Source organism: Perissodus microlepis, chromosome 1 (genome assembly GCF_051167445.1).
Source record: "Perissodus microlepis isolate ML-2025 ecotype Zambia chromosome 1, ASM5116744v1, whole genome shotgun sequence".
In the NCBI taxonomy this organism is placed as follows: domain Eukaryota; kingdom Metazoa; phylum Chordata; class Actinopteri; order Cichliformes; family Cichlidae; genus Perissodus; species Perissodus microlepis.
In genome coordinates, this window is record NC_140461.1 from 3,453,477 (window position 1) to 3,465,681 (window position 12,205).

The 12,205-nt window shown below is 41.1% G+C and overlaps 3 protein-coding genes and 1 pseudogene across 3 annotated transcripts; 2 read left to right on the forward strand and 2 right to left on the reverse strand.

Annotated features, from left to right (window-relative positions):
- Positions 1-205: 205 nt before the first annotated feature.
- LOC146393151 (agouti-related protein-like) lies at positions 206-2,619 on the reverse strand. The gene is made up of 4 exons (XM_084927095.1): positions 2,005-2,619; positions 1,062-1,278; positions 648-745; positions 206-543 (listed from the first exon to the last, which is right to left on the reverse strand). Exons 2-4 carry the CDS (start codon positions 1,198-1,200, stop codon positions 352-354), a joined length of 429 nt encoding a protein of 142 aa, XP_084783221.1. The 5' UTR covers positions 1,201-1,278; positions 2,005-2,619; the 3' UTR covers positions 206-351.
- On the forward strand, positions 2,119-5,628 carry LOC146393152 (chymotrypsinogen A-like). Its single transcript, XM_084925016.1, has 7 exons — positions 2,119-2,170; positions 4,043-4,245; positions 4,341-4,420; positions 4,607-4,685; positions 4,771-4,951; positions 5,183-5,316; positions 5,399-5,628. Exons 1-7 carry the CDS (start codon positions 2,119-2,121, stop codon positions 5,558-5,560), a joined length of 891 nt encoding a protein of 296 aa, XP_084781142.1. The 3' UTR covers positions 5,561-5,628.
- A 610-nt stretch (positions 5,629-6,238) lies between these two features.
- On the reverse strand, positions 6,239-8,655 carry LOC146393153 (agouti-related protein-like; annotated as a pseudogene).
- On the forward strand, positions 8,149-11,658 carry LOC146393154 (chymotrypsinogen A-like). The gene is made up of 7 exons (XM_084925029.1): positions 8,149-8,200; positions 10,073-10,275; positions 10,371-10,450; positions 10,637-10,715; positions 10,801-10,981; positions 11,213-11,346; positions 11,429-11,658. Exons 1-7 carry the CDS (start codon positions 8,149-8,151, stop codon positions 11,588-11,590), a joined length of 891 nt encoding a protein of 296 aa, XP_084781155.1. The 3' UTR covers positions 11,591-11,658.
- The last annotated feature ends 547 nt before the right edge of the window (positions 11,659-12,205 follow it).

The window sequence follows — 12,205 nt, forward strand, 5'->3', positions numbered from 1 at the left end:
GGCATCACTTTTTGACTTCCTTACAAGATTAAAGCACAATCCACACATAGATTTCTTTGTCTTTCTTCATTCAGTAATTCATATACATCTACACACACACACATATATTATATATATATATATATATATATATATATATATATATTATATATATATATATGTATATATATATATATATATAGACATATAGAGATGTGTTTTCACATCTTCAGGTTACACTGATATGATTACACACACTGTCCTCATCAGTTATTTATTACAGCACATTTAATCCAACACAAAACAAAAAGATCACAGATCATATTTGCTGTATGAGTTTCTGCCTTCGCTCCTCATCACAGCAGCTTGTTATCAGGTGCGTCTTGGGGGGCACACGTGGCCAACTCGGCGGCAGTAGCAGATGGCGTTGAAGAAGCGGCAGTAGCAGGTGTCACAGGGATCACAACAGGGAAGTGGGTAGCCCAAACAGGACTGCTGGTGAGGGATGCAGCGACGAGGTGAACGCATGGCCCGACCCTGCAGCTGTAAGGCTGCAGACGTGTCCTGCAAACATAAACGCAGCAAGCAGATGAATTCACTTTGTTAAGGTAAACCTGTTAACAGGGAGTCACGAGGTAAAGAGTAAACTGCTGGTTTAAATGCTGCACCTCATCATAGGAGCCTGTATCCATCAAAAAATGATCTTCTACAGAGTCCACAGGGAGGAGGGCAGGCTCGTGCATGCGGTCAGGTACTTGACTTCTTTCTGCAAATCAGAAAACACAGCAGAATGTATTTTGCATTTTTTTGCTTACCGTAATCACTCCATTGCGTTTAATCTGCTGTATGTGAAAAATCAATTTCAAAATACTTCAAAATAACTGCAGTCAAATGTAAACGATTGGGCTTACTAGATGTGATGTAAAAAAAAAAATAGGGACAAAACAGAAAACTACATGTTCAGAGGTCTTTTTCTATCTGAAAATATTCCTGCTTCCACTGTTAAACAAGTTAATCCTTCCAACTCTGGTGTGTTGGAGAGACAGTGGTTGGAGCTCTCTGAACGAAGAGATGTTACTGACCGATTTCAGATAGGAAGGAGGTTTCAGTGCGACGTCCAGCGACAGGACCTTCATCGAGCGGTAAGTTTCCATGAACCAGCGAGGAGGCGAGCGGCAGCAGACCGAAGGACCAACAGCAGAGCAGCACAGTGCCAAACATCCTGCTGCTGGCAGACAAAAGAAGAAGAAAAACCTGCACCACAACTCCCACAATCCTCAGTTTCTCCAACAAGAGCCTCTGAAAGGAGGAAACAGACACAGGCTTCAGTTTACCTGAAAGAGGGGGAACGCCAAAACTTCACATTTTTTATTCATTCTCTGCATTCAAAAACCTTCTTTACTGAATACAAAGACAACTAACATGTGTGAAATTTTCTACCAAACAAGTTTTGGATTTGGAGCTTGTTGGAATAAGTTTGATAACATTGATTCACTGGTTAGATGTGATCTGATCCCACATTAAATACATAATTTAAACTAACCTGCTGGTTTATGAATTTCTCTTTTTTTCAGTACATAAATCGAAGTTTGTAGTCATAAGTTTCAGCACCAAGTGTTTTATTTTTTTTCTCCCTCAGATAAGAACCAACAGATTATTATTCTTATGTATAACTGAAGTGGGTAACATCTGTTGAAATTTCCACTCTGAATGAAGGATTTTTTCAAAGTCAAAACCTTGGAGAAAAAAACAAATTAAATATTGTTCAGTAAAATATTTAAATACATCTCCCTTTCTTTCTTAGCAATAACACACAATAGATGTTTTCATTAAGCACACTGTCAGTTACATCATATATATATATATATATATATATATATATAAAATTAGTCAATGGTGATGTAAATCTTTATTTTTAGCCTCAGTTAAGGAGTTCTTTCACTCCTTTACAGTGAATCAGCTGCACATGTAAATGTCATGGTCCCTCACACTGGAAAATCAAACTTAGCTCTTTGTCAGCATCACCTGTTAAAACTCCCACTGTCCAGATAAGATGTAACCACCCTGGTTCCATCCAATCACATCACACTCCTGCTGTATAAAAGCTCCTCCAATAGGTTGCCCTGACATGATCTAGCCATGGCCTTCCTGTGGATCCTCTCCTGCCTCGCCTTCATTGGCACCGCCTACGGTGAGACAAACTCTTTAAGGTTATAGCTCATTGGGTGAAGCATGTTGTAAGTTGTCTTTTTTCAAAGCAGTGACGGATATATTGTAATTTATTCTCCTTTTTTTCCATTTTAATGACTCGTTTATTGACTTACGTTAAGAATTACATGCGAATAAAGAAAAAGTAGAAGACGGTATAAAAAAATGTTCAAGAATGGGGAAATCAAAGCGTTATATCAGTTTAATCACATAATGCAACATGATATGAAAATACAATAAAACTTTAACTGTGGCAAAAGTAGCTCTCAGATTGTAGATTAAACAATCTGGTCCAGCTGAGAGATCTGTGTGGCGTATATGTGTCATTATGTTTTAAGCAGATCAGCATTAGAGAGAAACATTTGCTTAATTTTACAGTTAGTGCCAATGTGACTGTTACATGAATTTTATTTTTGTTAATGGCATAATTCTGATGTTCTGATGTCACCATCATCATCATCATCATCATCATCGTTTATTTGTATAGCACTTTAAGAACACACCAGGCAGACCAAAGTGCTGAACAACACAGATCAAAACAACTACCAAATTAAAAATACCATAAAATCATTACATACAATAAAATAAATAAGAAGGTGTCAGTTTCCTACAGAGTTAAAAGCCAGGGAATAAAAATAGGTTTTCAATCTGGACTTAAAGACCTGCACTGATGACGCTTGTCTAATTTGGAGGGGAAGGTTATTCCAGAGCATCGGAGCCGCAATTGAAAAGGCACGGTCTCCTCTGCATTTCAGCCGCGACTTAGGGACCGACAGCAGCAGCTGCTCAGCTGAACGGAGCGAGCGAGGAGGAACATGTGGCTTCAGCAAATCAGATAAGTAGACAGGAGCCAGACCATTTAAAGATTTAAAAACCAATAAAAGGACTTTAAAACGAACCCTAAATTCAATGGGAAGCCAATGCAAGGAAGCCAGAACCGGAGTGATGTGATCGAATTTCCTACTACCGGTTAAAAATCGCGCCGCCGCATTTTGCACTAACTGCAGGCGTGACAAGGTGCCCGACCCGACCCCTATTAAAAGGGAATTACAATAGTCCAGACGTGAGGTGATAAAAGCATGAATAAGAGTTTCCAAATTGGGTTTGGAAAGGAAAGGCTTAACCTTCGACAGGCGTCTGAGGTGATAAAAAGCTGATTTTACCACCCCATTTACATGACCTTCAAAAGTAAGCGCAGAATCAAGTTTAACACCAAGATTAGTGATTGAACTTTTCAGATGAGAGGTCAAATCACCAAAATCAACATCTGGGGTATCAGTAGAACGATGCGGGCCATATAAAATTACTTCCGTTTTGCGACCATTAAAATTCAAAAAATTATTTGCCATCCATAATTTAATATCGCTAAGACAGTCAAGCAGTGGTTGACATGGGGAGGTATCCAAATGACTAAAAGGTAAGTAAAGCTGACAGTCATCGGCATACAAATGAAATGACACTCCGTGTTTATGAAAAATCGCACCAAGGGGGAGTAAATACAGCGAGAAAAATAATGGCCCAAGGATAGATCCCTGGGGCACACCCCAAAGCAGAGGGGCCACAGAGGAAGCGGCCAGTCCCAGCTTGACACAAAAACTCCTTTCGGAAAGATATGATTTTATCCATGACAATGCCAAATCAGAAATTCCCACACAGTGGTGTAAGCGGGAGATCAGCAGGTCGTGGTCCACTGTGTCAAATGCAGCTGTCATGTCCAATAACACAAGCACAGCATATTTACCACGATCAGTAGCAACAAGAATGTCATTCATAACTTTAACAAGAGCTGTCTCCGTACTGTGAAAGGGCTTAAAACCAGATTGGAAGATTTCAGAAAGTTGCGAATCGTTCAAATAATCCAACAGTTGGGTATGTACAATCCTCTCCAAGATCTTGCTTAAAAAGGGAAGCTTGGAGATAGGTCTAAAATTTGACATAGTAGAACTATCAACAGGGTGCGGAGTTCCCGCCATCCGTCCTGTCATCACCGGTTACGCCCGCATTGTGAACGGTGAGGAGGCAGTGCCTCACTCCTGGCCCTGGCAGGTGTCCCTCCAGGTAAATGAAGAAACAAAGACACACACACGCTGTCACAGCTCACCACACAATCAGATGGAAATGTCTAACCGTTGATGTTCATTTTGCTGTAACAGGACTACACCGGCTTCCATTTCTGTGGTGGTTCTCTCATCAATGAGAACTGGGTGGTGACAGCTGCTCACTGCACCATCAGGTAACTTTAAGCTGGTTTTGAAGAATGAAAACTCCAATTAAGACATAGAGTCGTGTTTGATGAGGAGAATCCTTGTTTAGAGGGCATTGCTGTGTATCTGGGGTAGAATAAAACTAAATAAAAACAGTTTTCAGGTAATGTGGTGATCTCAGAAATGCCCACATGCTTCTGTTCTTGTCTGTGCAGGACCTCCGACCGCGTGATCCTCGGAGAGCACGACCGTTCCTCCAGTGCCGAGAACATCCAGACCCTGGCTCCCAGCAAGGTGGGTGAAACACTGCATCAGCTTTCATCGCATAGCTACATGTCAGGGTTTGTTGGCCGCTCATAACGATGTCACTTCCCAACAGGTGTTCAGGCACCCCAACTACAACAGTTACACCTTCAACAACGACATCACACTCATCAAGCTGGCCACCCCTGCCCAACTGGGCACACGTGTTTCCCCAGTTTGTGTGGCCGAGACTTCCGACAACTTCCCCGGAGGCATGAAGTGTGTGACCACTGGCTGGGGTCTGACCCGCTACAACGGTAAGAGCTCACCCACTTTTTTGAAGCAGGCTGTGCTGAAACCTGTTATTCTTTGTTATTATGTCCTCGTAGACACTGATCGGTTAAACAATTATTAGATAGACATATACGTGGGTTTGGACTGTAATGAGACCACCAGGTGGAGCTTTAACAGTTGTGCTAAAACACGAGGAATGATAGAGCATGATAAAAAAGTCTCTAATGTCTGATGTGTTTGTGTGTGTGTTGCAGCTGGCAACACACCACCCCGTCTGCAGCAGGCTGCCCTGCCCCTGCTGACCAACACTGAGTGCCAGTCTTACTGGGGCAGCAAAATCACTGATATGATGATCTGCGCTGGAGCCTCCGGAGTCTCCTCCTGCATGGTGAGTGGGACCTCCATCAATTACAGAAGCACTGATCCTGAGCTTCTTATATTGTGTTAAAAATCCATGTGTTATTTCTCAGGGTGACTCTGGTGGTCCTCTGGTCTGTGAGAAATCTGGAGCCTGGACTCTGGTTGGTATTGTGTCCTGGGGAGCCTCAACTTGCTCTACCTCCACTCCGGGAGTCTATGCCCGTGTCAGCAAGCTGCGTGCCTGGATCAACCAGACCATCGCTACCAACTGAGCATGTCACATATGAGAGGTTTCAGCATCAAGCTAATCCTCAATAAAACACAGAAACAATGAAAATGACCTGCTCGAGAACGTGTCTTTTTCTCCTTAATATTCATCTTCATGTTTTTATTATGTGACCAGACAAATTATCACAACTATTAAAGAAACATTATTCATATATTCATTGACAAAAATGGACAAATGACCCAACATAAACTCTTCTGTAGAAATTCATTTTAAGACATCGAGCATTCGGTGAATGAAGTGTGGTGAACTCCAGAAGAGTTTTATTACATTGGACTTGCCTGGTGTTTAGCAGCACCAGAATCAGGTTGGCCTAGCTATAAATAAATACTAGAAGCAGTGAATAAAAACTATTTTTTATGGTAAAAAACCAAATATTTTATGCTCCTTAATTGATAAAGAAACACACGTTAATATGAATGAGATATAGTTAAGAGTTATGATTGTGGGCATCACTTTTTGACTTCCTTACAAGATTAAAGCACAATCCACACATAGATTTCTTTGTCTTTCTTCATTCAGTAATTCATATACATCTACACACACACACATATATTATATATATATATATATATATATATATATATATATATATATATATATATATATATATATATATATATATATATATATATATAGACATATAGAGATGTGTTTTCACATCTTCAGGTTACACTGATATGATTACACACACTGTCCTCATCAGTTATTTATTACAGCACATTTAATCCAACACAAAACAAAAAGATCACAGATCATATTTGCTGTATGAGTTTCTGCCTTCGCTCCTCATCACAGCAGCTTGTTATCAGGTGCGTCTTGGGGGGCACACGTGGCCAACTCGGCGGCAGTAGCAGATGGCGTTGAAGAAGCGGCAGTAGCAGGTGTCACAGGGATCACAACAGGGAAGTGGGTAGCCCAAACAGGACTGCTGGTGAGGGATGCAGCGACGAGGTGAACGCATGGCCCGACCCTGCAGCTGTAAGGCTGCAGACGTGTCCTGCAAACATAAACGCAGCAAGCAGATGAATTCACTTTGTTAAGGTAAACCTGTTAACAGGGAGTCACGAGGTAAAGAGTAAACTGCTGGTTTAAATGCTGCACCTCATCTTAGGAGCCTGTATCCATCAAAAAATGATCTTCTACAGAGTCCACAGGGAGGAGGGCAGGCTCGTGCATGCGGTCAGGTACTTGACTTCTTTCTGCAAATCAGAAAACACAGCAGAATGTATTTTGCATTTTTTTGCTTACCGTAATCACTCCATTGCGTTTAATCTGCTGTATGTGAAAAATCAATTTCAAAATACTTCAAAATAACTGCAGTCAAATGTAAACGATTGGGCTTACTAGATGTGATGTAAAAAAAAAAATAGGGACAAAACAGAAAACTACATGTTCAGAGGTCTTTTTCTATCTGAAAATATTCCTGCTTCCACTGTTAAACGAATTAATCCTTCCAACCAAGGTGTGTTGGAGAGACAGTGGTTGGAGCTCTCTGAACGAAGAGATGTTACTGACCGATTTCAGATAGGAAGGAGGTTTCAGTGCGACGTCCAGCGACAGGACCTTCATCGAGCGGTAAGTTTCCATGAACCAGCGAGGAGGCGAGCGGCAGCAGACCGAAGGACCAACAGCAGAGCAGCACAGTGCCAAACATCCTGCTGCTGGCAGACAAAAGAAGAAGAAAAACCTGCACCACAACTCCCACAATCCTCAGTTTCTCCAACAAGAGCCTCTGAAAGGAGGAAACAGACACAGGCTTCAGTTTACCTGAAAGAGGGGGAACGCCAAAACTTCACATTTTTTATTCATTCTCTGCATTCAAAAACCTTCTTTACTGAATACAAAGACAACTAACATGTGTGAAATTTTCTACCAAACAAGTTTTGGATTTGGAGCTTGTTGGAATAAGTTTGATAACATTGATTCATTGGTTAGATGTGATCTGATCCCACATTAAATACATAATTTAAACTAACCTGCTGGTTTATGAATTTCTCTTTTTTTCAGTACATAAATCTAAGTTTGTAGTCATAAATTTCAGCACCAAGTGTTTTATTTTTTTTCTCCCTCAGATAAGAACCAACAGATTATTATTCTTATGTATAACTGAAGTGGGTAACATCTGTTGAAATTTCCACTCTGAATGAAGAAGGATTTTTTCAAAGTCTAAACCTTGGAGAAAAAAACAAATTAAATATTGTTCAGTAAAATATTTAAATACATCTCCCTTTCTTTCTTAGCAATAACACACAATAGATGTTTTCATTAAGCACACTGTCAGTTACATCATATATATATATATATATACATATAAAAGATTAGTCAATGGTGATGTAAATCTTTATTTTTAGCCTCAGTTAAGGAGTTCTTTCACTCCTTTACAGTGAATCAGCTGCACATGTAAATGTCATGGTCCCTCACACTGGAAAATCAAACTTAGCTCTTTGTCAGCATCACCTGTTAAAACTCCCACTGTCCAGATAAGATGTAACCACCCTGGTTCCATCCAATCACATCACACTCCTGCTGTATAAAAGCTCCTCCAATAGGTTGCCCTGACATGATCTAGCCATGGCCTTCCTGTGGATCCTCTCCTGCCTCGCCTTCATTGGCACCGCCTACGGTGAGACAAACTCTTTAAGGTTATAGCTCATTGGGTGAAGCATGTTGTAAGTTGTCTTTTTTCAAAGCAGTGACGGATATATTGTAATTTATTCTCCTTTTTTTCCATTTTAATGACTCGTTTATTGACTTACGTTAAGAATTACATGCGAATAAAGAAAAAGTAGAAGACGGTATAAAAAAATGTTCAAGAATGGGGAAATCAAAGCGTTATATCAGTTTAATCACATAATGCAACATGATATGAAAATACAATAAAACTTTAACTGTGGCAAAAGTAGCTCTCAGATTGTAGATTAAACAATCTGGTCCAGCTGAGAGATCTGTGTGGCGTATATGTGTCATTATGTTTTAAGCAGATCAGCATTAGAGAGAAACATTTGCTTAATTTTACAGTTAGTGCCAATGTGACTGTTACATGAATTTTATTTTTGTTAATGGCATAATTCTGATGTTCTGATGTCACCATCATCATCATCATCATCATCATCGTTTATTTGTATAGCACTTTAAGAACACACCAGGCAGACCAAAGTGCTGAACAACACAGATCAAAACAACTACCAAATTAAAAATACCATAAAATCATTACATACAATAAAATAAATAAGAAGGTGTCAGTTTCCTACAGAGTTAAAAGCCAGGGAATAAAAATAGGTTTTCAATCTGGACTTAAAGACCTGCACTGATGACGCTTGTCTAATTTGGAGGGGAAGGTTATTCCAGAGCATCGGAGCCGCAATTGAAAAGGCACGGTCTCCTCTGCATTTCAGCCGCGACTTAGGGACCGACAGCAGCAGCTGCTCAGCTGAACGGAGCGAGCGAGGAGGAACATGTGGCTTCAGCAAATCAGATAAGTAGACAGGAGCCAGACCATTTAAAGATTTAAAAACCAATAAAAGGACTTTAAAACGAACCCTAAATTCAATGGGAAGCCAATGCAAGGAAGCCAGAACCGGAGTGATGTGATCGAATTTCCTACTACCGGTTAAAAATCGCGCCGCCGCATTTTGCACTAACTGCAGGCGTGACAAGGTGCCCGACCCGACCCCTATTAAAAGGGAATTACAATAGTCCAGACGTGAGGTGATAAAAGCATGAATAAGAGTTTCCAAATTGGGTTTGGAAAGGAAAGGCTTAACCTTCGACAGGCGTCTGAGGTGATAAAAAGCTGATTTTACCACCCCATTTACATGACCTTCAAAAGTAAGCGCAGAATCAAGTTTAACACCAAGATTAGTGATTGAACTTTTCAGATGAGAGGTCAAATCACCAAAATCAACATCTGGGGTATCAGTAGAACGATGCGGGCCATATAAAATTACTTCCGTTTTGCGACCATTAAAATTCAAAAAATTATTTGCCATCCATAATTTAATATCGCTAAGACAGTCAAGCAGTGGTTGACATGGGGAGGTATCCAAATGACTAAAAGGTAAGTAAAGCTGACAGTCATCGGCATACAAATGAAATGACACTCCGTGTTTATGAAAAATCGCACCAAGGGGGAGTAAATACAGCGAGAAAAATAATGGCCCAAGGATAGATCCCTGGGGCACACCCCAAAGCAGAGGGGCCACAGAGGAAGCGGCCAGTCCCAGCTTGACACAAAAACTCCTTTCGGAAAGATATGATTTTATCCATGACAATGCCAAATCAGAAATTCCCACACAGTGGTGTAAGCGGGAGATCAGCAGGTCGTGGTCCACTGTGTCAAATGCAGCTGTCATGTCCAATAACACAAGCACAGCATATTTACCACGATCAGTAGCAACAAGAATGTCATTCATAACTTTAACAAGAGCTGTCTCCGTACTGTGAAAGGGCTTAAAACCAGATTGGAAGATTTCAGAAAGTTGCGAATCGTTCAAATAATCCAACAGTTGGGTATGTACAATCCTCTCCAAGATCTTGCTTAAAAAGGGAAGCTTGGAGATAGGTCTAAAATTTGACATAGTAGAACTATCAACAGGGTGCGGAGTTCCCGCCATCCGTCCTGTCATCACCGGTTACGCCCGCATTGTGAACGGTGAGGAGGCAGTGCCTCACTCCTGGCCCTGGCAGGTGTCCCTCCAGGTAAATGAAGAAACAAAGACACACACACGCTGTCACAGCTCACCACACAATCAGATGGAAATGTCTAACCGTTGATGTTCATTTTGCTGTAACAGGACTACACCGGCTTCCATTTCTGTGGTGGTTCTCTCATCAATGAGAACTGGGTGGTGACAGCTGCTCACTGCACCATCAGGTAACTTTAAGCTGGTTTTGAAGAATGAAAACTCCAATTAAGACATAGAGTCGTGTTTGATGAGGAGAATCCTTGTTTAGAGGGCATTGCTGTGTATCTGGGGTAGAATAAAACTAAATAAAAACAGTTTTCAGGTAATGTGGTGATCTCAGAAATGCCCACATGCTTCTGTTCTTGTCTGTGCAGGACCTCCGACCGCGTGATCCTCGGAGAGCACGACCGTTCCTCCAGTGCCGAGAACATCCAGACCCTGGCTCCCAGCAAGGTGGGTGAAACACTGCATCAGCTTTCATCGCATAGCTACATGTCAGGGTTTGTTGGCCGCTCATAACGATGTCACTTCCCAACAGGTGTTCAGGCACCCCAACTACAACAGTTACACCTTCAACAACGACATCACACTCATCAAGCTGGCCACCCCTGCCCAACTGGGCACACGTGTTTCCCCAGTTTGTGTGGCCGAGACTTCCGACAACTTCCCCGGAGGCATGAAGTGTGTGACCACTGGCTGGGGTCTGACCCGCTACAACGGTAAGAGCTCACCCACTTTTTTGAAGCAGGCTGTGCTGAAACCTGTTATTCTTTGTTATTATGTCCTCGTAGACACTGATCGGTTAAACAATTATTAGATAGACATATACGTGGGTTTGGACTGTAATGAGACCACCAGGTGGAGCTTTAACAGTTGTGCTAAAACACGAGGAATGATAGAGCATGATAAAAAAGTCTCTAATGTCTGATGTGTTTGTGTGTGTGTTGCAGCTGGCAACACACCACCCCGTCTGCAGCAGGCTGCCCTGCCCCTGCTGACCAACACTGAGTGCCAGTCTTACTGGGGCAGCAAAATCACTGATATGATGATCTGCGCTGGAGCCTCCGGAGTCTCCTCCTGCATGGTGAGTGGGACCTCCATCAATTACAGAAGCACTGATCCTGAGCTTCTTATATTGTGTTAAAAATCCATGTGTTATTTCTCAGGGTGACTCTGGTGGTCCTCTGGTCTGTGAGAAATCTGGAGCCTGGACTCTGGTTGGTATTGTGTCCTGGGGAGCCTCAACTTGCTCTACCTCCACTCCGGGAGTCTATGCCCGTGTCAGCAAGCTGCGTGCCTGGATCAACCAGACCATCGCTACCAACTGAGCATGTCACATATGAGAGGTTTCAGCATCAAGCTAATCCTCAATAAAACACAGAAACAATGAAAATGACCTGCTCGAGAACGTGTCTTTTTCTCCTTAATATTCATCTTCATGTTTTTATTATGTGACCAGACAAATTATCACAACTATTAAAGAAACATTATTCATATATTCATTGACAAAAATGGACAAATGACCCAACATAAACTCTTCTGTAGAAATTCATTTTAAGACATCGAGCATTCGGTGAATGAAGTGTGGTGAACTCCAGAAGAGTTTTATTACATTGGACTTGCCTGGTGTTTAGCAGCACCAGAATCAGGTTGGCCTAGCTATACATAAATACTAGAAGCAGTGAATAAAAACTATTTTTTATGGTAAAAAACCAAATATTTTATGCTCCTTAATTGATAAAGAAACACACGTTAATATGAATGAGATATAGTTAAGAGTTATGATTGTGGGCATCACTTTTTGACTTCCTTACAAGATTAAAGCACAATCCACACATAGATTTCTTTGTCTTTCTTCATTCAGTAATTCATATACATCTACACACACACATATATTATATATATATATATATATATATATATATATAGACATATAGAGATGT